Source organism: Channa argus, chromosome 1, assembly GCF_033026475.1.
Source record: "Channa argus isolate prfri chromosome 1, Channa argus male v1.0, whole genome shotgun sequence".
Classification (NCBI taxonomy): domain Eukaryota; kingdom Metazoa; phylum Chordata; class Actinopteri; order Anabantiformes; family Channidae; genus Channa; species Channa argus.
The window spans coordinates 18,637,596-18,660,941 of record NC_090197.1 but is presented as its reverse complement, the minus strand read 5'-3'; the positions used below and the strand labels follow the sequence as shown (position 1 = coordinate 18,660,941).

General features: G+C 40.4%; 3 protein-coding genes and 1 long non-coding RNA gene across 4 annotated transcripts; 3 read left to right on the top strand and 1 right to left on the bottom strand.

The window, feature by feature from the left end:
* The first annotated feature begins 1,888 nt into the window (after positions 1-1,888).
* On the top strand, positions 1,889-5,869 carry LOC137127612 (homeobox protein Hox-A13a). Its single transcript, XM_067504825.1, has 2 exons — positions 1,889-2,649; positions 3,174-5,869. The coding sequence occupies exons 1-2, from the start codon at positions 1,989-1,991 to the stop codon at positions 3,419-3,421; spliced, it is 909 nt and encodes a 302-aa protein (XP_067360926.1). The 5' UTR covers positions 1,889-1,988; the 3' UTR covers positions 3,422-5,869.
* A 2,863-nt stretch (positions 5,870-8,732) lies between these two features.
* On the bottom strand, positions 8,733-11,894 carry LOC137127609 (uncharacterized). Its single transcript, XR_010914444.1, has 2 exons — positions 10,735-11,894; positions 8,733-8,971 (listed from the first exon to the last, which is right to left on the bottom strand). It is a non-coding gene; the product is annotated as an uncharacterized lncRNA (long non-coding RNA).
* A 1,150-nt stretch (positions 11,895-13,044) lies between these two features.
* Positions 13,045-16,175, top strand: hoxa11a (homeobox A11a). Its single transcript, XM_067504804.1, has 2 exons — positions 13,045-13,769; positions 14,528-16,175. The coding sequence occupies exons 1-2, from the start codon at positions 13,106-13,108 to the stop codon at positions 14,758-14,760; spliced, it is 897 nt and encodes a 298-aa protein (XP_067360905.1). The 5' UTR covers positions 13,045-13,105; the 3' UTR covers positions 14,761-16,175.
* Positions 16,176-19,992: 3,817 nt separating this feature from the next.
* On the top strand, positions 19,993-22,938 carry LOC137127602 (homeobox protein Hox-A10). The gene is made up of 2 exons (XM_067504789.1): positions 19,993-21,194; positions 21,948-22,938. The coding sequence occupies exons 1-2, from the start codon at positions 20,336-20,338 to the stop codon at positions 22,220-22,222; spliced, it is 1,134 nt and encodes a 377-aa protein (XP_067360890.1). The 5' UTR covers positions 19,993-20,335; the 3' UTR covers positions 22,223-22,938.
* The last annotated feature ends 408 nt before the right edge of the window (positions 22,939-23,346 follow it).

The following is a 23,346-nucleotide window of genomic DNA, read 5'->3' as shown; positions in this document are numbered from 1 at the left end:
TTTTAAAAGAAAGCAACATTTGAATCAATCACTATTTGAGTCCATCAGCACAGTTTATTTTTGCATTGTTTGTTTTACTGTCAGTTGGCTCACAACACAAACAACACCCTAAATATTACAGAACATATGTGAGTAGTCTATGTCTATGTTCAGTCAATTTGAGGCATTGAAATCATATGATTTATTACTATTTTGTACTGTTTTTTTTAAAGAAATCTTTGTAACAATGAATACTATTTATTTACTTTGTCTCTAATTTTACGGCATGAAAGCTAATTCTTTCACATATCAAATGAGTCAGATGAGACCAAAGCTGCCCTGAGAACGTGCTTAGGCTAAACATTATGTCATTAGATCAACGTAAACTTCTGTATCTGAATTGTACGCGCTTCACTGGCAGCAGCACAAATAGACCTAGTAGGCCAAAGCCCCTAGTGACTTTTTGAAACTCTGCTCAGAAATCCAGTGAAAGCTTCAACAGGTCCATTTCTTTTCCCATTTCCAACAAAGAATAGAAAAGCCACTGGCCATAAACACAAAGCAGCAGACCAGACACACACACACACACAGAGACACACAGAGACACACACACTCACACGCACGCACGCGGACCACACGTCTATCACCCCTTTTCAGAGATCAACACCATTTTCACACATATCTGCCAACCCCCCCCCCCCCCCCCCCCCCCCCCAAAAATATTTGAAAAATCAAAAAACAGAACATTCCTTTAACATTTCCAACGCTGGGGAAACTACATGTGAACGCACCACCCCAGTAAAGCGGGTACAGACTAGTTTGTGAGACTTAACGCTGGAGAAAACAAAATGATAGTAAAAGTTAATGTCCTGCAATAGCTTTCATTGCGACAGGAATTCTCACCCTTCTTCCGCTCTTTTCAAGAGCTCAGACGATTCCTTCAAAGCGTGAATAGCCCGACAGGCTGGATGGCTAGACAGCAACTTTCAACTTGACCTTGGCCTCCAGCCGCGTCTACCTGTAAAACACTCACCCACTGCCAAGTGGAGAACTGTTTTCTGTCTCTTTGCATATTGTAAACATGTCGGAAGTGGAGTATCTGGAATGCCCACAGCGAAATATGACGTTACATCCGATTTTCCTTATTGTTACATGAAATTGGTAAAAAGCTATTACAAATAGGCCTTGTCGTTTAGAAATATTTACAGGCGCAAGATTCCTTACATAATACACGTGGACTCTGCTTTTCTAAAGGGGCCTACTACTTCGTCCTATGTTGAAGGCGCTGTATGCAAAATACTACTACTACTATTCTCCGTAGTTCATCTGTGTATCGGCGGAGAATAGCGATAGAATAATTTGTCGTAGATGGCGTGGAACTTTTGCTTTTCCCATTTATCTAAAAATAAATAAATAAATAAATAAAAATCTCCTTTTCGTTCAATGGGTGTATAATGATGCCCCATTTCCACTGCATGGAAACAAAGGGTGGTCAGTGTGCGTACATAAAGGCCATACATATTAGTCATATGTAGATGATGAATCATAGCTGTCTTTAGAAATTCTCGACGACTCGTCAATAATCAACTTGCCTTTATTTAAGTGAATCAACGTAAAACCAATGTTACCCTAACGCATTTGTTACATTTTTAAATGTAACATGTATCAACACTACCTACATTAATAAAGATCGTATTTAAAAAAAAAAAAAGGGAGATCAAGCATTATCCTTTTTGTATTGAATCAGATTGGGCAAAACTAAATCCCTTGACGCGCATGGTCACCTTACTCCGCCGCATTTTTCTCCATTTAATTATCTATACTGGGTGATATTTACCGTCCTCTTTGCATAGCCTAGACACGTGACATGGTCTGGACCAATGAGTGCTCAGCCTCGGCGCTCTTGTGCGCGTCAGAGTGGCTTTACTCTCAGGGAACCAGTATCTCCTTTTTTCAGTCTCTGGGCTTTTTAAAAAAGAGCCAGAAGCCTCAATGTTGGATGCCGTGCTATGACAACGTCACTGCTTCTCCGTCCGCGCTGGGTCGACCCGTCGGTGATGTTCCTCTACGACAACGGCGGCGGTTCCGATGAAGTGAGCAAGAACATGGAGGGTTTTACTGGTGGCAACTTTGCTGCAAACCAGTGTAGGAACCTGATGGCGCACCCCGCGTCCCTGGCACCCAGCACGGCTTACTCTTCCAGCGACGTGCCCACCTCCGGTATGGGCGAGCCAGTCAAACAGTGCAGCCCCTGCTCTGCAGCCCAGAATTCTTCCAGCGCGTCCCTGCCCTATGGGTATTTCAGTAGCGGCTACTATCCGTGCAGAATGTCGCATCACAGCAGCATTAAGCCGTGCGGAGCGCAGGCCCCCTCCGCGTATGGGGAGAAATACATGGACACATCCGCCGCGGGAGACGACTTCGCTTCTCGGGCAAAGGAATTTGCCTTTTATCCAACCTATCCTTCAGGTCCATACCAACCTGTCCCCAGTTACCTGGATATGCCAGTGGTGCCAACAATCAGTGCACCATCTGAAGCCAGGCACGAGTCTCTGTTGCCTATGGAGAGTTATCAGCCATGGACTCTCGCAGCCAACGGCTGGAACGGCCAGGTTTACTGCGCCAAGGAACAACCCCAGCCTGGACACATGTGGAAGTCTTCCATACCAGGTAGGGTACATGCCTGAGAGTTCAGAGCCTTGACAGAGCTGTCTGGCGTGTTGGTGTTTTACTACACAGCAAACAATATACGCATTGTACAAACTCGGGTGCATGAAATGTTACAGTGTCAACTTACAAGAACAATCAGTGTTGGAATTTGGTAACACAAAATAAGAAAATATTTGTAATCCGCAATAAAAATGTTTATCCTTTAAAGAGCGCTAAAGGCCATACGATAAGACTATAGTTCACTTTACACAAAAGATTACATGTTTACATGTATGTTTAATGTTTATCCAGCTGTAATTATGACTTAATAGCCAGCCGTTCGCAATTTAAGTGGATAGGACTTTATTATTAACTGACGACCTTAAAATTGACCCCTTTTTTGAAACGAAATAAGAATATGACAAAATTATAAATACAGTTTTAATCATTGGTTCTAAGAGGCCACTTTGAGAGTGACTTGAGAAGAAAAACACTTGTTAAGAAGCAGTTTCTCACACTTAAAAATATAATAATATTTTCCTCAGACGCAGTGTCCCATGCTGGAGGAGAGTCTGGGTCTTATCGACGTGGAAGAAAGAAGCGTGTGCCGTACACCAAGGTGCAACTGAAGGAACTCGAGCGCGAGTACTCCGCCAATAAATTTATCACAAAGGACAAAAGGAGGAGGATATCTGCCCAAACCAACCTGTCTGAGAGGCAGGTCACGATATGGTTTCAAAACAGACGCGTAAAGGAGAAGAAAATCGTCAACAAATTAAAAACCATCAGCTAGTTTTTTTTTTTTTTTTTAAATCACGGACATAATCTGTGGGGGGAAAAAACTACTAGGCTCACTGTCTCTAACACTCTCTCTCTCACACACACACACACACACACACACACACACACACACACACACACACACAGGACTCATGGATTGGAACAACTCTTTCCTGACTGAGCCTAATTCATTTGTATGTTGCCAAATGATTTCCCGGACCGTCTGAAACAACACATCTGAGGCATGTGAATGCTGGACCCTCAATTTTTTGCCACTTGTGGTTAAATATTGTTTAAGGAGTCAAGTGAAATAACGGAGAACCTATATATCTGCAGTATGTGACGTTTCCCCCTCTTGCATGCACACTCTCGACCCAGGAAAACTGACCCCAGTTCGGAAAGGTGTGCGCCACCGAACTACACCTTTATCTGCAAGTTTAACGAGAGTGATAAAGGCGAAGATTCACAGGAAGTGGCAGTATTACCCATTTGGACCTTGGGAATGTTAAATATTAATCTCTCCTGGCTTCCCTTTAAACCCTACTCACATGCTTAGCTTAGTATGAAGTTTACTCTTATCATATGAATCCGTGCTCTCATTCATATCCAAACCATGGTGCAATTCTTATTATAATGCTTAGATAATCATCCGGGATGTGTTCATATCGATCATAGCTTTTATAATGCGTGCATATTCATGTGGTTGTATATAAAGTAAAATCCGGCATGATTGTTGTGTGTATGTGAGTCCAATATGTCGTTGTTTAAAGTCCGTCCCAATAAAATATAGACTTGGTAGAAGTTTATCAAAGTTTTGGCAAAAATGTTCCCGTTTCATCTTGTAAGATTAGTGATGGCTCGCTTTTTAGATTGTACATAGAACCATCAAACAAAACAAACATCAACATATGGGCTTTGAGGAAATTACTCAAGAATTAAAAAAAAAACAACCTCCAGGCCCGTGCACTCGATCCGTGTTACAAATTAGATTTGGACAGTGAAGGTAAGTTGTAGTAGCTTTCTTGGGCAGACTTGATCCAGATGTATACAAATTTTATTTTGAGATTCAAATATTAAATGTGTAGTAGACCAGTAGACCTTGTCTGGCAAGGAGGAGAGGAAACAAGTCGGCTGAATTATAGGCTGACATTGCCATCTAGCGACGACTTTCGGACATACTCACGTGGACAATCAGTGGTAAAATATAAATATAGCAAAGACAATGATAAAAGGAAACATTATTATTATTATTACTATTTTTATTACTATTATTACATGCAAACAGAACTAGTAGAAAACGATTTCATTATTTTTCGACAGTAAACGTACCTAAATTAATTTAAAACATCTCTTAACGCACTTTAATGTGACTGTACTGGGAAGCAAGTACTGTAATGTTAAATCGTTTGGCAGGGAATTTTATCTGGAAGGGCACTGGGGTAAAGTTCTCTTTATGAATGAAGGTAAAGCCCAGAAATAAACTTGGAGATTAAATACCCTCGTTAAATGTAAAACTCACACTATGTTATATAAAGTAAACCTCACGCTATTGTTATTTACAGCCAAGCTATTAATAAATTGCTCTGATAAAAACAATGTCTTCATATTTTGCTATTACTGATTACGTTGTTTTGGTAAAAATATTTTTATATAAATATATTCAAAAATTTTTTGTCCTTTCGGCTTAAAGGATAAGGCAAACAAAACGATTTGCTACATCTTAATGTTAAATTTAAGAAAGTGCGCAAGCGGTCGAGTGGAATCTTTGAGTCTATTTTGTACTATATACTTCACATAAAGTCAGCATGGAACTGCCGTATATATTTTTTATATATAAATATGTGTATATATTTTTATATAAGTTTTTTTTTTATGTACCAGTATACATAAGAAACTTTAGAAACGTCCCAATTTGTCTGTTATTATAGATTCACAATTCCTTGGTGCTTTCTGTAAAATTAATATGCAAAAACATGAACGAACGACACTCTCCGCTACTGTTCTTTTAAAAGACACAATTTAATTCAAGCTGTATTTAGTGCATATTCTTGTAGATTTTGTGTAAGTACTTAGCATGTAAATTTATCATAATTAGAAAAAGTAATTACCCTTTGGTTATTTGAAAGTGAAAAGCATTTTAACCTTTAAAAGGATTTTGTGTCACGTTTGTTCTATTTTTCACTGGAAGTGCACCGTTCAAAAAATAACTTGGTAGCAGTCAGGGCTCGTTGGAAAAAGAAGTATATGTATTTTTATTTAATGATGTGGTAATAATGTAAATATTTACTCTTTGTTCCCAAAGATTTTCTCTTTTTGACTGATTAAGTGCGGTAAGCGCAACGGCAGCCAAAAACCTCGCCGTCCCAACATGCTTGGTTTGGCTGCATTACCAATAAAATGATTCAGTCTTACTGGCAGTGAAATGTCAGGCATGAAACCAAAAATCCCCCCTTATTGCGTCTTTTGCTGTCTTTCCCACCTGTTAGTCTGACTTACTTGCTCACATAAATATTTTAGCTTGTTTTTAATGTGTGTCAGCTTTATAAAATTAATTAATGAATTTAGTCATATGGTTATGAAGTCGAGTTCTTTTGACTCAAATACTTGATTTAAACGTTTTATTTTTATATTTCCTTGTCTGGAACTTGATCTTATTAGACGGTCGTAGAGTTTGTATTAATTACTAATGTTATTGGGATAATCAGAATTATAATCTATTATAATCTAATATTTTTGCGTGTCTAATATTGCATCGTTAAACTATTACAAAACATATTTGTGATATAAACTCACAATTACATTCCAGTTACTAGGCCATTCATTATCTAGTTGTGACCTAGTAGTGTAGGCCTGTTCATTGTGACTATTTCTGTGGAAACCTTTCCACACCACGAACAACTCTTCATTCAGCATCATTTCTCCGGTCAACTAATTTTCTGATTGTGGCGTAATGTTAAATAGGGAGCAGTCATATTTCTTGTTTATGGACGTGGCCACAGGGCTGAGTGGGAGAAATATGACACAGCACGTCCACGAGCACCAAATTCTGCTTTCACGTCCTCTGACGTAAGCACGCGGGACTTGCACGTGTTTAAGCCAGACTGGTAAGTGATGTCTGCCTGCTCTGTGCAGCCTGGGTTCCGCCCCCCCCCCCCTTCCAACAAAAAGCGGAAGTTTCTTTGAGAGAGCTAATCAAAGTTGCAGCTTATTGGCTTTCAGAGAGCACAGCACCGTTTCATTGGCTCAACTAGGTCCAAAACAAGTCTGCAAGTCCCACCTCCATCCTGACACATAACGTGACAGTCCAAAGCTCACAGTTCTCTGCTCCGCCCATCCCGCCCCCTCCCATCCGCAGTCTTTGGTGGGACAACCCATGTGGAGAGTCTGGAAAACGCCGGAGGCAGAACCGCTTTACTGTGCAAGAATTGTGTTCTGCTGCCACACTAAGGAAACATTATGAATTACAGTTAATTTAATTTTCGTTCAAACAAAATGTTAATTTCTTTTTAATGCAAAAAACTGTACATAGACTTCCATGCATCACATTTATTTTTATAAGACAAATTTGAAGATAGTGGAAAAACCAGTAAAACACTTGTATATTAAGGCGATTTTTCAAAAACAAAATGTTTCAAAGACTACATTTTATCATTCAAGTCTAAGGAATACCACCAAATAAAAATATACTTATAACTTAAGACACTAATTAGCATCTACAGAAATATAGAATATGCAAAAACCCTTTTACTGTATAACACGTTACTCTACTGGTGATTTTTGGATTAGTGTAATGGCCTGATACATCACATAAGCAGATCGGTACTGTAAATCTAACTCTTGCTTGTCAAACGTGTCCAAACACGAACAAGACGCAGCCATTGCTCTTCACATTGACCTTCACTGTCTATGTGCGTAACGGAGACGAGGCCTGCAGCCCTCAGTCACTCTACAATATGGGCCGCTGCAGCTCTGGAAGATTGAAAGCGTGAGTTTGAAAGTTAATCCCGTAATTCACCACAAAGACCTGAGCAGACATAAACTTATCCAAGACCATGACAGCGGTCAAATAGAAGCAATTGACAGAGATTATATGAATGCCTCCACCATGGTCAAGTCGACGCAACATTGCTCCACAAACGATCTCTTTCAGTCCTAATGGCCAAGTACGTCTTCTTTTTTGTATTTAAATATAAAACATTTTTCTATTCATTTCTGAAGAGTGTAAAGACAAATTTTAAGACAGCGAATAGCCTTTATGCGTATATAGCGATTGAGTAAAATCCCTGAGCAGAAAAAATAAACTTCTGGTCCCCTGAAATCAAAGAATAAATATATTTGCAGAAGAAAAGATCAATTTGTCTTGCTGACCTTTGCTAAATACGTTGCAATGAACCCTAAAGCTAGTTAAAAATGTAAAAAGCTGTGTTTGAATAAAATTAATGTTAAAGAAAAATCTATGTAGGTGTCACTTTCAGTCTAGTCCATATTTTAAAAACGACATATTTTGTTCCTTTTCAGTTTGAAATAAATTATCCATCAAACCAATATCCGTTGGATTTCTCAAACAGTAAAGTATAATGTGTGATACTCGTCCGCGATCACAAACAAAAGATCTGCCAACGAAACTAAGATATTTCTACACGTTCTATTTCCAATCGTGTCATTGTTGGATCTTAAATCCATGCTAAACGCAAGAGACAATAAAATAATATATGATGTTTCTTAGGAGTATAGCCTAATGCAAGAAATAGGTTTCAGCGGCGGTGTTTTCTTTGAATTTGGTGGTTTAATCCATAAAACCAGAAGATCTTTGACTTCATTTTTTCGGTAAGACTGTTTTATTGCAGATTTTTACATTCAAAAAACACATGAAATTTTGTTATAGGAAGAATTTAAAACAGACGACTGAATTTTAAACTTGTTAAACACACTGTAATGCTGATTTGACTTAGGTAAACTGACTGACACTTTAGTATTGTATCATGCTGTGGGGAGTCAGAACTGCTGAAACCAAACATAAACGTTCAGTGTGTTGGGTATTTTGTTTTTAGACAAAGATTTCAAGGGACGAAACGGCGTTTAGATAATATACTCAACAGTTTTAGAAATGTCATTTTTAGTAGACGCACGCAGTTGGGAGAAGGGAATTACAGTAGAAATTCAATTTCCCATGTCCCATATTGGATCCCCTTTAATCCTAAACTAAAGCTATCAAGTGGAGCAGACGTAATTTCCGATGCTACAACTTACTTTGTGAGTTCTATTTCCAAAATAACTTAAAACCTTACCACTATATTTTCAACAAATTACCATATGCTTATGTCTTTTTTCTCTTTTGTCAATTGTCATTTATTTCCCCACTGAAGTCCAGTTTATGTCCTTCTGTCCAGATCTGCTCCTCCTGAGGCCTTGGTTCCTTCAAGCTCATCCAGCATTGAGGGGCTGCTGTTTGTGAGGGGTGCTCTCTTTGACCGTGGAGTTGGCCAGTTTCCCTGCAGGGTCCCTGTGTGGTCCGCCTGAACCGTCTGTCGTCGCAGTCGCTGTCGGCCCACATGCCTGTCACCTGTGGATAAATCAACAGATGTTAGCAGAATCAGGTTCAACTCTACTTACACGTTCCTTCTTGTTCATTTGTACACAACTAAAAGCAAAATGACACGAGTTCTTGTTTCAGCTTGGTGTTTTTTTATGGGGCCACTCCATGCTCGTTTCATTGCAGTACAACGTGACAACAGCTAATCTGAAAACCATACACGAGCCATTCAAGTTCAAAAACACTTACATATCCTATAATGTATGCACTGGAGAGAACAGAGAGAAAAAAAAGCAGTAAACGGAGACGTAAAATTATAGCAAATTATTAAATTTTTAATTATTACTTTGTTAAATTTTAGGTAAAATATACATTTATATTTTCAGTCTACATTAAGTTGTGGTCATGCGACTACTGCGTACTAAACTTGATGCTCGGTAAATTTGTGATCTCTGACTTTTTGAATGCAGGAACATTGTGCAATGACTTTGTGGCATGAAAGGTCACAGTCAGCGTCTTTTGCTCTACACAGTACATAAAACACAATGTTTTTATTTCGAGATTAAGAATAGAGTCAATAGTTTCTTTGAGGTGCAGGTGTGGTGGCCTCTTATTTCTACTATAAAATGAAAACAAAACAACCTGTGCCAAAGCTGCAGGCTTTTTATTCCACTCGAACTCTTAACACTACAGGAGGTTTCTTTGCAATAGACTGAATGCGCCTATTTAGCCTCCTTTACAGCCCATAGGCCTACCTGACGTGGCATTAGACTCTACTTCAAGTGCCTCCCCAGACTTGACTGTTTACTTGTTGTCTGACAAGGTTTTATGGCACACGGATTGGGCAATCTATGTGTCCCATTCTCTTCCTGGCCCAATCACTGCACTTCTGACACCCATGGTTAGGTTTCTCCTCACTTAAAGTAACAATATCTTAATATACTAAGTCGTAATCGTTCGATATAAAGTTTTAATTTAATACCATTGAAAAGACAAACAAAAGCAAAACATTATTCAGATTGATTGCGTGTGCCTGTGTGTGTCTGCCTTTAAGTGCAGGAAACAGCCTCCGAGTAAATAGACTGATTTGCCTATCTCCGTGTCTAGTAGGATACCTTCCATATCTCCTGGCTGTTTATTATCTAACTTAAGTGGTTATATTTTGTCCAGCATCAGAAATATATTAACTATCTTTGCGTCAAAGATTACATTAACATCGTCAGGCACAGTGTTAAATAAGTATCAAGAGTTTATGGGTGTATTATACATGTTTGTCCATTTACATATAAATTCTAACCTATACTATTAATATATTAAAGCTTTACACCTCACATATGTGCACGATTAGTGGGACTGTGAAGTTCATTTGACTTTTCCTCAGGATGGAGTTACAGGCTTATATTGTCGACGAATCGTGTAACATAAACCCTGCGTAAAAGCAAGAGCAATTAGAGGAACTCCATCCGGGGCACAGTGGGCCCTTTGCTCTCTGTGAAGGACCTTCTCCCTCCCCCGAACTTGAAGTCGACCGTATAGACAAAGCTTTGGCTTTGAGAGCTTTTACGCAAAGACAGACTGCTGTTTTGATGACGAAACCCACAGCACAAGGATGATGAGGGGATCAGCCAAATGTCTTCCTCTAATACGAAGCACTTGACACAGATGTGAGGCTTTTAATTTTTAATGGCGGCCTCCATTTTTAAGATAGTTGGTTTAAATAAATAATACACTTGCAAATGATGTTTAGTCAGAAAGTGGAAGACATGCTTAATTATTCTTAGTAGAAATCTTACCTTGGCTGTCTACAGACATGAGATGTTTCCATATCAGCTGCTGACTTTAAGTCCGTGTAGGTGGCGACTTCCTATCCGGCTTGGGCAGTTTTGCGACGTCTGTCTGGGCGAGGAGGGAAAAAAAGCCTGCTGCATACTATGGCTGCTATAAAAACGCAGGTCTGTGCAGAGCTGGCTTTGGTTTTCCTGGGCATCCTGTGCTCAATTACAGCTTAAAAGCTTCGGCAGAACTCGTAGAATTTGCCTGGATTGACTGAGAGGCGGAGCGTGTGGTTGCAAAGACACTTTAGCTGTTTTTGTCTCTGCAATTTATACCAATAAAATGGCGACTGTGGATAGCACTGTCACTACATGGTTTTTCCTGTTTTGATACTCACAGGGCGTTAGTTTGTATATACACCGTCTTAATGTGTGAGATATTTTTAAGGTCGTGTTTCACATATACAATCAAAGGGGCTCTTGAATCACCATGTGCACTTCAGGCTGTGGGGCCCGGACAGCCACGGCGGTCTTAATCCGAGCTCAGGTCTCATTCACAGCACATTAGAGTCAGGTTGCAGCCTCTCCAAAACAAGCTTCACGGTGGCCTCAGATCGTGTCAGGGAATGTGCACTAATATTTAATATTTTAAATGCAAAATTCAAATAAAGATTGTTTTGTTATCCCAATTGGCTTCTATAATAAATAATCCTTTTGTACGTGTAGTTTTCATATCGCTTCAGGAGTTGTTGGTCATACTGATTTTGAATGGATTACTGTATAAAATGTTGATCATATTGTGAATTACTGCAAAATACAGCAGCAGGGATTTTGCAGTGCGTAACGCAGTTCTTTAAAAAACAATGTTCTTTCCGTTTGATTTTGTGCTAAAAAAATGAGTGCGTCACGTAAATGAAAAGATTTTGGAACTGATGGTAATTCTTCATCAATCCATAAAAGTGTCCTGTAAATTTCTCCAGGCTCCTCTTGCAGCAAGACGCACATCCGAGTGAATATTTGCGAAAATGTGTAGAAAAAACCGCCGTGCGTAAAAGTAGAGTGAGCTACGGCGTCTGGACATTATGGTGATTCCATTAGTGTTAATGAGAAAACACACAACAACGAGACAAATACAAAAATAGAACAGTATTTTTCAACAGAGCTTTTGACATTTACCTATTATTGGTTGTTGGCACCAGGCAGCCACATTTAGGCTTAATTCATGCGAATTTTCCTCAATAAGCCTGTGGATTTAACTGAGAAGCATATTGCTTTTTTCTGTTGCGGTTACTAATCGCAATATTCCAAATATGTCTCAAATAATCTCGAGGTTATGATTTAATACATTTTTTGACAAAATAGTTATCAGAAAACAAACCAGCATTATTTCTGTATTTTTCTATATATTTTTGTATTTGGTTTCTGTTTAGTGTATATATATTTAAATATTTTCTACTGTATGTATATTGTCAAAGTTTCCCTTTGGTCTTAGTTAGACATGTACTAAACACAAGGCTGTAGCCAATTGAAACACTAGCCGCTACTTTGAACATGACCCTGATAACCAAATGCCCACTGGGGTAAATGCTCTGTTGTAAAAACCACCAAATGATGATGACAAAGTCATTTCTACAAGCAGACTTCACAGATAAGCAGGCTGTCCCCTTCCTTCAATTTAGAGTTATGTTATCTGTGCACTGTAATAGTGGTTAAGACAATGTTATTGCCATGTAGGGTTGGGCAAGCTGGTATGCAGAATCCTTTAATTATTCCTGCAACACATGAATAATTTATACACAAGAAGCACAACAAACACTTCAAATACGCACATTTTTCCAGGAAGGACTGAATACAGATGCCCACACAGCATCTGTGTAATTGATATTGATATTTTGGCTCTAGCTTTGATTGAAATCCCTGATCTGTCTTTCGACAGTCAATATTATGATCTGATTTTCTCTTCTTATGACTTCGCTGCATGTTGAGGAATTTAATTCAAGCCTACATGGCGATAAACCACCAATGTCAAGCATTAGGACACACAGCAATCATGTCTCTTACATTCCTACACACACTCTTTCGCTTTCCACCACACGAAGTTAAGCGCGCGCGTACACACACATGCACACGCACACACACACACACACACACACACACACACACACACACACACACACAGCCTGAAAATCTGTCAATTTCTGCCTCGTGGTCACGTGATCCCCTCCTCCGTGGAGTGGATGGAGATGGCTCTCCACGTCAGCTTACGTCTCCAAATTTCTGCTTAGCGAACCTGCTTCAAAGAAGCAAGAGGCACGGCGCCTCAGAGCCATGTTCAGGGCGGTTATAGAGGAACCAAACCCCAACATAGAGTTGTAGCACAGGGTAAACTACGATGATGGATTTTGACGAGAGGGTCCCCGTCGGATCGAACATGTATTTGCCCAGTTGCACTTATTACGTGTCGGCGGGGGCTGATTTCTCTGGTCTTCCTTCGTTTTTATCCCAGACCCCGTCCACTCGCCCTATGACATACTCCTACTCCTCCAACCTGCCGCAGGTCCAGCCCGTCAGAGAGGTGACTTTCAGGGACTATGCAGCCATTGACGCGTCCGGTAAATGGCCGCATCGGGGGAACTTGCCCCAGTGCTACCCCAGCGCGGAGGACATGGTGCACCGAGAATGTCTTTCGGCGCAGACAGCAGTAGTAGGGGACATGTTCGGTAAAAATAGCCCCGCAGCCGCTGCTGCTGCATATCACCACCACCACCACCATCATTCGAGCGCCGGCTCCACTGCTTCCAGTTTCTACGGGAATGTGGGAAGAAATGGCGTGTTGCCACAAGCCTTCGATCAGTTTTACGAGACGGCGTACGGGAATGCGTCGGAGAGCTCATCCACAACTGGCTATTCAGGAGACAAAACAGCGACCAAGCAGACCATTTCAACACCGGAGGAGGCACCGTCGTGCAGGGACACCGAAGCGAAGGAGCCCCGAGACGAGACAAGCAGCCCGGAGTTATCTTCCGGCAACAATGAGGAGAAATCCAGCAGCAGCAGTACGTATTAAAGTCAGCGCCTTGGTTATGAGAGAAAGTTTGCAATCTTGTGCGCTGCTGTTAAAAATTTTATATGCTGTTTTATAAGCATATAAGGTTTATAGAGGGCCTGTGGACCCCCCACCCCCAACAAAACTTTGTTATAAACTGCAGGATCACGTGTTTGAAATTGAAATTGGCCGTGAAAGACTTCGGGCCAGTGATTTTTCTATAACACAACCCTAACGTTTCCAAAAAGCACTCGCTTATGAATGTGATACCTGTACAGACTTGCGTTAATGCAACATATAAGAGTGCTTGTTTCATGGCTTCTTAGCTTAAAAGAGCACTTTGCATTCAATGAGGGTGGCGCCTCCAGTTTAAGGTTTAGCGCACATGAGCTGCTGTGTTAAACCTATCTCGGAGTCTGTGTTCCCACTTGTACATTTCCCCCTTTATGTGCCTTATAAAACACTGCAACACGTTGTACGGTTGCTTATATTTGCAGCTAAGATCGTCTTTTTAATGTCTGGAAAAGGTCAAAACCCACGTATATTGTCTTGTGAACCAACAGCGAATGGTTTAGTAATCTTTTATGTGTATTATATCAATGTGTACATATAAAGTTTGACATGAAAAATATGTTATTCATATATTTTGCAAAGGAAATCCACTCGTGCGTAATCTGACTAACATTCAGATCTCTGTGTATCATGGTCATTACTAATTTAATATGTTTATATTTTTTCTCACGGGTATGTATTTTTTGTGCCTTGCAGGTGGACAGAGGGTCCGCAAGAAAAGATGCCCTTATTCCAAATATCAGATCAGAGAACTTGAAAGAGAATTCTTTTTCAGTGTGTACATTAACAAGGAGAAACGTCTGCAACTGTCTCGGATGCTCAATCTCACCGACCGACAAGTGAAGATTTGGTTTCAGAACCGCCGCATGAAGGAGAAGAAATTGAACAGAGATAGATTACAATATTATACATCCAATCCTCTGCTTTAGGGCTCAAAACAGAACCGTCACGGCTCAAACAGTCCTCTGCTGTGGGACTGATTGCGTTTACAGACTGACTGACTCGGCCTGTGTACATTGTGCACCACAATGGCCGCGACAGGAGCAACAACACGGCTCAATGGTTAATTTCAAGTTCGAGGACAACATTATCCCGTCATCTGAATTACCTAAACAGAGAGCATGAATTAAGTCTGTGGACTTCGATTACGCTCTTCGCAGTCTGTTTATGAGAAACAATATTGTAGAAAATAATTTTCGTCCTGGCCAAGGCTGTGTATGTGCGAAGGCCCATGTTAATATTATTCTAACTCACAGACGCCTTGTTTAATGTCTTTTCACGAGAGGGCGAAATCAGCAGTCCCTTGTTGACTGACCCAGTGTATTTTGTAATGAGAAGATTTGACTTTTTCTGTGTTGCAATCAGAAAACTTTATGATGGCGGCGAATATGTGACTTTAATATCTAAATCTATATCGGTGAGACCAAATATGTCTGAACGGATGAGAATGTAATGTGTTTCTGTTTTGTGTGCCTATTTATTTTGTCGCCACTCGTTTGCTATCTCATTTAATGCCACGACAAACCAAGTCAAAATCCGTTATTACAAACAGGCTGTTGGGATTCTCCTTGAGTCTGGGCTGACCTCAAGACAAGCTCTTGTCCTCTCTCTTGCAGCCTGTAGAAATAGGGCTGAGTGTTTATATTTAGCTTACTTTCAATACTAAGCCATGATGTCATTTTGATTTTTAGAGAAGATTCGAGCATTGATAAGAGCCCACACCAGAGACATAAGCTTGTCCATTGGAACCGTGTGGAGTTGCACTGAGGTATACGCCAAAAATATTCACAAAGGTATATATGCAGCGAGCCACTTTGGGGTGATATTGACACGCATAACAGATTTTTTTGTGACTCTTAATCCTTTGGTACTTTCAGTCTAAACAAAATAAAAGCTACATTTGTAAGTATACTGTCAGGAGAAGGCTGGTCAGGGTCGTCGCATTGCTTGGTATGCCCAAACTCTTGTGTATCATACAATATTTACAAATAATAATAAAAGAAAAAAAATGAAAAGATGATTGTGCAAACAAAAGCATCAATTTTTGCGTGGTCATTGTTTTTCATATGCTTTTTAAAATGTAAGTCTGGTGAATAAGAACTTATATGTGAAAGATTTTAAGCTCGCAAAATCGACCAATTAAAGTCACGTTGGCATCAGCATTGTCACAATTACGTGCCTGAGCATGTAGAAAACTATTACAAAACACTAAAGTGCAGCAGATCAGAGAACTACCCTAATAATTATGCGGAGTCCAACCGTACAGTGGCACACACACACTCACTACCTCTTTGCAAAATAAGTGTTTCTGTTTAACAAATGTTAATAAAGTAAGAAATTAAAATCTGTCAATGTTTGTTTATCAGTGGTGTATTTAAATCTCTAATGATTATTATACAGCTTGCATATATACACGTATACGTTATAAAAATATTATTCTCATGCTCTTGGTTTCTCATTACTTTTGAACCATCTCTCACAGCATTATGGGCCATATGAGATGTGTTAAATCTTAAGGAAACTAAAGGAACCAATCTGAATAGCTCATAGGTCCACCTTTATTAATGCCCATGACATTTATTCTTACCAAATATTCAACTTTTCATCATGCAAACCTTGTTCTCTATTCGTTTTCTCTTTCTCTCTAGGATTTGTGAGTGCAAGCTGTCATTTCCCTGATTGGCTTTGGAAACACTACTCCAACAGCCTTTTCCTTTTGCTTGCTGTTATCACTGTTTATGGGAGTTAGCCGCAGCGCATTGGCGTTCATATATGACAGTCAAAAGGGCCATAAATGCTGGGAGAGAGGCTGAAGTTTATGGTTGCCTCTCTCTGCCTTAGTCCGGCCTTGCCTTGCGCATCCTTTACTGCGCTCTGGAATTCCGTCCCTAATTACGGGACATCCTCCCCGTTGCCGCAGCAACGCTGCCATAAAAGCTGTCTGAGAGTCTGGAGCATTTGTACAATTGGAGTGTAGTGCAATAAACCGTCTGAGACCCAAGGTTATTAACTGTGTTACTAAGGAAGCGAGAGCAACGACAGGGAGAGCACGGATAGGAAAAGCTTCTGCCTGTTTGCTGCATCGCGTTCACTCAGGAGGCTTTTCCCCTCGTGCGGTTTATGCACCTCGAATCAGTTTAATGGCTGCACTGAGTATTAGACTTTCATCTGCCACCGGGCGGCGCTATTGGGACCAATGTCATGGCCGTGGATCTTTTCGTCTTTAAAGCTACGTCGAACGCACCCAGGTAAAACTTGGTGACACAGTCTGAAGCCTGCACAGTTTGTTCTGCTGCAAGAACAAACCTTCTGTATGTGCAGCCCACAGATTCTTTTCCTGCATGAGAGGCGTGCTGGGTTGAGATAGGAGCCCTTTCGTGTCTAGTTTCCTCTGGTGCTCACTGGTCCGTGCGGTAGTGAGTCTTTCTGGGGCCCTAATAAGGCAACACATCTGTGCCAAGCCTTCATGCTGCATGTGCTATTCATTTTGCTGAGCTTGAGCTTTTTAATGGTTGAAGTATGGCATGGCCAGCTTGTACCTGGAGACCCCTTCCAATGTAACCACAAATGTTTTGGATTTAGCAAAGTCTGCCTGAATTATTAAAAAATAGATACATGCAGTATCTTAGCATTACAGAAGCGAGGAGTGGGTACTTGATGTAAAACAAATGATTTAATTTTTCAGATGGTTCTTGGGTTTTTGCAGCTCATCTGAAATTACAGCAGCTGGCTTGTTGCTTCTTCGTCTTCCTCCTCTTCAAACGATCCGCTAACATCATTTGAGGTCCTTCCAAAACACATTCTTCTCTGTACGTGCCAAGTGTGTAAAAGCTGTTATTAGGAGCGTCGATTTGATTGTGATAAAGCAGCAATCGAGTCTCCCTTTTCCTTCCTGTCACAGACAAAGATCTGTACTGAGTAGGCTATTCAGTGTCAGTCCAAGTGACGAGTGGCTATTCTGGACCTCAGCACACGTGGACCAAGACTCTTTCTCTTTTGTCTCTCGTGAAAAATAAATACTTCCGCTGGATGTAATAAAACGCCGCATTATTGTTAATAACTGCACTCGGGACGAACATGATACGACTCAAAAAGCCTCTTCGGCTACGATTATATGGGCCTGATCAAAGCCCGTGGTCAGAGTAAACTGTTTTGAGAATATAATAGCCGGGCAGCTGTGAAAATGAAGATTTAATAGGTATAATTAATAACTGTAACACAAAGGTATCGATATAACTCCATGGCCAACAACACCACGAAATGTGCAGGACAAAACAACTTAATACTGGGCGCACATAATTAATGAATGTATTCAGTTTCCTTAGAGGATCATATATCCTATAAGGAGCAAGTCACTGTGAGGAAGACAGACTTTGGACTTAGATGTTACTCTGTAAAATACAGACAACTAAAACTGTAGCGGATAATTTTTATGGTGATGTGGAATTTGCTTGGCGCACGGCCTCTAAAACCCACTCCACAAAATGCTCCCAACTCAAGAAAACTCTAACATGTTTTTGAAATAGGTTATTGCATTATATTCACACAGACATGAAAAATCCAACCACCAACTTATAGTCATTTACGTTCTTTGAAATATATGCGTTTTGGGGAGCAGCGATTGACAAATTTCCACCATCGACGAGCTTAAGTATAAGCCAGTGCACACAAATGAGCTGTCAATGACAAACGCTGGAAAACCTAAATAGGCTCAATTTATGAATCTCACCCAAAAATCCCTCATTTCAGTACACCGGGCTACAAACAAACGCGGGGGGCTAGCGGTAATGGCAAAGCTGGCCGAGATTAACTTCAACCTGGGGAGAGCAATAGAGTGCACATGGCCAAGGACACTACGAGATGGAAGGAGAGTTTTATTGTGGCCCTTATTGCCCCAAATTGGACCGACAGGATGACTTGTATGTGGAAGCTTTATGCCTGGCTAGTTGTGGCACGCTGATACTGCTCCCTCACCTCAATTTTCAACATTTTAACAAACTAATTCTAATTTGTATGCTGAGCACTGAGTTTATATGGTTATTGGACGTTCTACACAAGAAATGTTAGATAATGCTGCTGTAAAATTATTTTTATTTATTTATTCTTTACTCCAGTAGTCTTTGGGCGAATGTACATATAGCTTTAACCTTTTTGAGTTGTGCGTAATGGATATTCAGATAGATATTAACTAATTTCTCGATCGAATTGGGAAAAGAATAAAACTGATTTTGTGTGTAAATGTGTATGTATAAACATTACTAAACTACAAATACACGTTTTTATAAGATACATAATTTATAATTAGACACAAAATATTTTCATGTTTTACGTGAAATGTAAATGTATTTATAGATGTTGCATAGCCTACATGACCATGACAAACGCAGTGCCTATTAAAAGTAGAGACACATTTTTCTTCTTGCACTATTTGTCAATATTCTAGTTTTTTTTTAAGTTTCTATGATTCTCCGTTAAATTATTTCAATCATTGATTTTTTCCCACCTCCTGTTTTATATAGAGTAAAGCTTATTAAAACTCAATTTTTTTTTGTTTTGTTTTGACACGGGCATACCTTTGCTAACTGTGGTGTATTTTATGAAATATTTAATAATTATTCAGACCATTATGTTACATTTTTTTCAAGTAATAGAAAATGTTATAGTAAAGATAAAGTAAAAAATATTGCTAGAAATGTAAAACACACAAAAGTTTAGTAGAAATAGCTCGAAGAGGCTGGGTCCATGGAGGAATAACTAAAATCTACATAAAAAGCAGTAAGTAGTGTTGAATGTGGCATTAGGCTAAATGATACATGATATAAACGACGCTTTGCAAAGTCATTTTGCCAAAGGCAAATTCTTCATGCAGTTAAAACACTTTATTGCCACCATGTCCCATGGCTTTGTTATTTTATGTCTTTGATGCTGGGTTTCAGCAGCTCTATACTTTTATACTTGATTTGCCACCGCGACACCTTCTTTCCTTTATGTAAACTAGGATAAATGTGTCTCAAATGAAAAGTTGTTGGAACATTATTTTTCTTGCACTTTGTAAACTAATATCATTTTATCAGTTTGTGGTTTCATAAACATGATGCTTTTGTGATATATCTATTGTGCTTTGCTAGATATTTGCTAGTGGGGCAATCAGTGCTTCATACAGTTTGTGATTCTTACAGCTCAGACGGGTTCCATGGGTCTACTCAGGTAAAAGTAATTAATTGATTAGAAATTATTTTATATTAAGTGTATTGTCAGACATCAAGCATCGTTTTCGACCTCTCCCGCTGTATGGGGTAACGGCAGTGCATTAAGTGAGGAAACGCACTGATTGCTGTGCTCGTCTCCTTCCTCTGCCTCACCTCCATGATGGATATCGCTCTGACTGCTACGTAGCCTCGGAGTGGGAGGGACTGCCCATCTTCCAGCATTTCCATTGGTGTTACAGTCCGCTCGGCGGAGAGGGGGTGCTTCTAATCATATCCAGCATGTTTTGCACAAGAAATGTCAGCCAGAAAGGGTTATCTTCTCCCTTCGCCAAAATACACCACAATAATGTCATGTTCGGACAGCCCGTCAGGAAATGCGTTTTTAGTGGATTCCCTGATCAGTGGCCGCACCGACAGCGGCGGAGGTCACTACACGGGAAGTGCGGTGTGCGTGCCTCATAGTCCCGCTACAGAAGTGCCTTACGGACTACACAACTATGGATACTTCCCAGGTATGGGTAAGCGGGGCGAGGTGGGTTCCCAAAATATGGTCTCCACCTCGGGCGCCTACATGTCCAGCATGGAGATGTGGATGGACGCGCAGAGGTCATGCCGAATGGATCAAGAGCACCCGGTAGGTCCCCAGGTCGCGCCCTGCTCTTTCCCGCAGAACATTAAGGAAGAGAGCACCTACTGCTTGTATGAGCAGCCGAAGTGCCCCAAAGCCTCCACGGCCGAAGATCTTACGTATTCAAGATTAACTACAACCGGTATCGTGTCAAATTCTTGTACAGTTGCAGATGGCGGTGGGGGCTCTGTGCCTGTGCCGGGCTACTTCCGCTTGTCTCAGACGCACGCACATTCTCATAAACTTTACAACAACAACGGCCCCCAGCCGAACCCTTCCCATTCCCATTTTGCCCTACTCCCTACTGCTCCTGCTCGTTTCCACACGCCGCCAACCTCGACGTCTGCTGCAGCCACGGCGCAGGAAGGGAGGAACAACGAGGAGCCCGTGTCGTCGGGAAAGGCAGACCTGCACCCTCACGCTACACCGGGGACTGAGGAGACACGCGAGTCCTCGGATGCAGAAGCCTCCTCTGCTGAAGAGACAGACGAGCATGATAAAGGGAGACCCGCAAAGACCACGAAAGGTAATTACGTTTCAACACAGGTGCGGCCCTGCACTGTTTGCTTCGTGTGCAGGTAGAGTGACGCAATTTGATGGCGCCTCTCAAATTTAACTTAAATGAATAGGCCGCAGCGAGAGGTCAAGTTTTGTAAAAATCTAATCAAAAAACAAGTTTTTATGCTACTAATTGCAACTGTGCATGAATTCATCTCAACTTGTAATCCATAAAATATAGTAAGGGATAAATGAAGTAAAAAGCCAGATTTGGTTTATCCATTCCCACAGTGTTATGACAATATGAAATTATTTGAAAACATATTGTTATAAATCGCCTACTTTAGCCACAGTTTAATTTTTTTTACCGCTGCGCAAAATATACTAGTGTCCACATGCACTGGTGCAGATACACATATTTTTTCTGTCAATTTAGTTGTGTTTTTTTATTTCACACCTCTGTATAATGCTGAAATGTTTGCTTCACATTGGACCAGTGATTATAGTTGTTAAATACTCTTGTAATATTTTGTAACTATCATTGGCACATTCCAAGCACAAGTCTATTGTGTCAGAGCCAACACAGACATGCTTGACGCATAACACACACAAGCAAACATATCTAAATGTTACTAATATGTTGATAATATAAACACACACGTATTAAATTCACTCACTCACACACACACAGATTCTCAGTTTCTTTCTCTGTCAAACGTAAACACAACAAAGTATCTCATGTTGCAGTGCGTAAATCGTGTGTATCTGCTGTTTTCTTTAGGAGATACAAAAAGTGAAAACACGGCCAACTGGCTGACTGCAAAAAGCGGCCGGAAGAAACGATGTCCATACACCAAGCACCAGACACTGGAGCTGGAAAAGGAGTTCCTCTTCAACATGTACCTGACCCGAGAGCGCCGCCTAGAGATCAGTAAAAGTGTCCACCTGACGGACAGACAGGTTAAAATCTGGTTCCAGAACCGCAGGATGAAACTGAAGAAAATGACGCGGGAAAACAGGATCCGGGAACTCGCATCCAGCTACGGATTTTCGTGATGCATGAGGTAATTGAAAATTGAAATTAAAGAAAATCGATAAAGTCACAGACTTCTCCAGCTCACTCCACTCTATCCCCCACACTACCGCAACACTTGGTCCACAAAATGACTCATTTCACTGTGGGGTACAACTTTTTATTTTATTTCCAGACACACTTAATGTTCATGCATCGTCCGCTGTGAGCTACGGAGAAAAGAAAAATGAAAAAATGGACTCTCGTGGGTCCTATAGAATGTTTTCTGTTGTGTTTTGTATTGTTGACCCTCTTGTCCCTTCTGTCGTAGGGTTGGATAGTGTCGTCAGTGGAGTGAAATTAATGCAGTTTATAGAACACAGCCCCTAGGCGGTGGCATAAATTGCCCACTTTTTCAATATTCTATCTCCAAATTTAGTCAAATATGAATATACACATATGTTATTTTAATTGGAATTAAACAAAGTTTAAGTTCATTTTTAAAATCAATTGTAATAACTCGGAAATATAATGAGTATCACCAAGGGAAAAATAATTCGCGCCTTACCATTAAATGTATTCTCTCTTGATATAGGATGTTCTGTGTATGACCTAAATGTATACATTGAATCTTGATTCACTTTAAGGACGTTTGCCAAAAGGCGGTGCGCATAGTGAAGGAGGATTGTTTTAACTGTATATTTCTCTGTACATATGACATTGTGTTTTTGTGAAATGCTCAATAAATTATCAGCTCGCATTAAGCAGTAACTGTATTTTTGTCGTGTGATTTATATTTAAGTCAAGGTGCATCAGCCAGAAGAACCTGTTTTGTGGGAAATTAAACATCCGAAATGTTGAGTTCTTTCTCCTGGTGACTCGCTTTTCACTTTTGTGATGTAGAAGGTTTCTAGGGACTAAAGTGAAGGCCCACGGAAATAATTAAGATATTAGGCTACAAGCCGTCTAGCTACATGCCCAGCCGGCTATTGTAGAGTTTTATGACTGGCTGGTATATGAGGTTTCTCCCTCTCCTCTAAGAGCTGCTTCAGTCGTGAGAGAGCCTTTCAGACGGAAAGGAGGCCCGGCACTCAGCTACAGATTTGAACTGTACAGATACACTGTGGATAAAAACATTACCTTCTGCTTTAATACGGGGATATGTGGT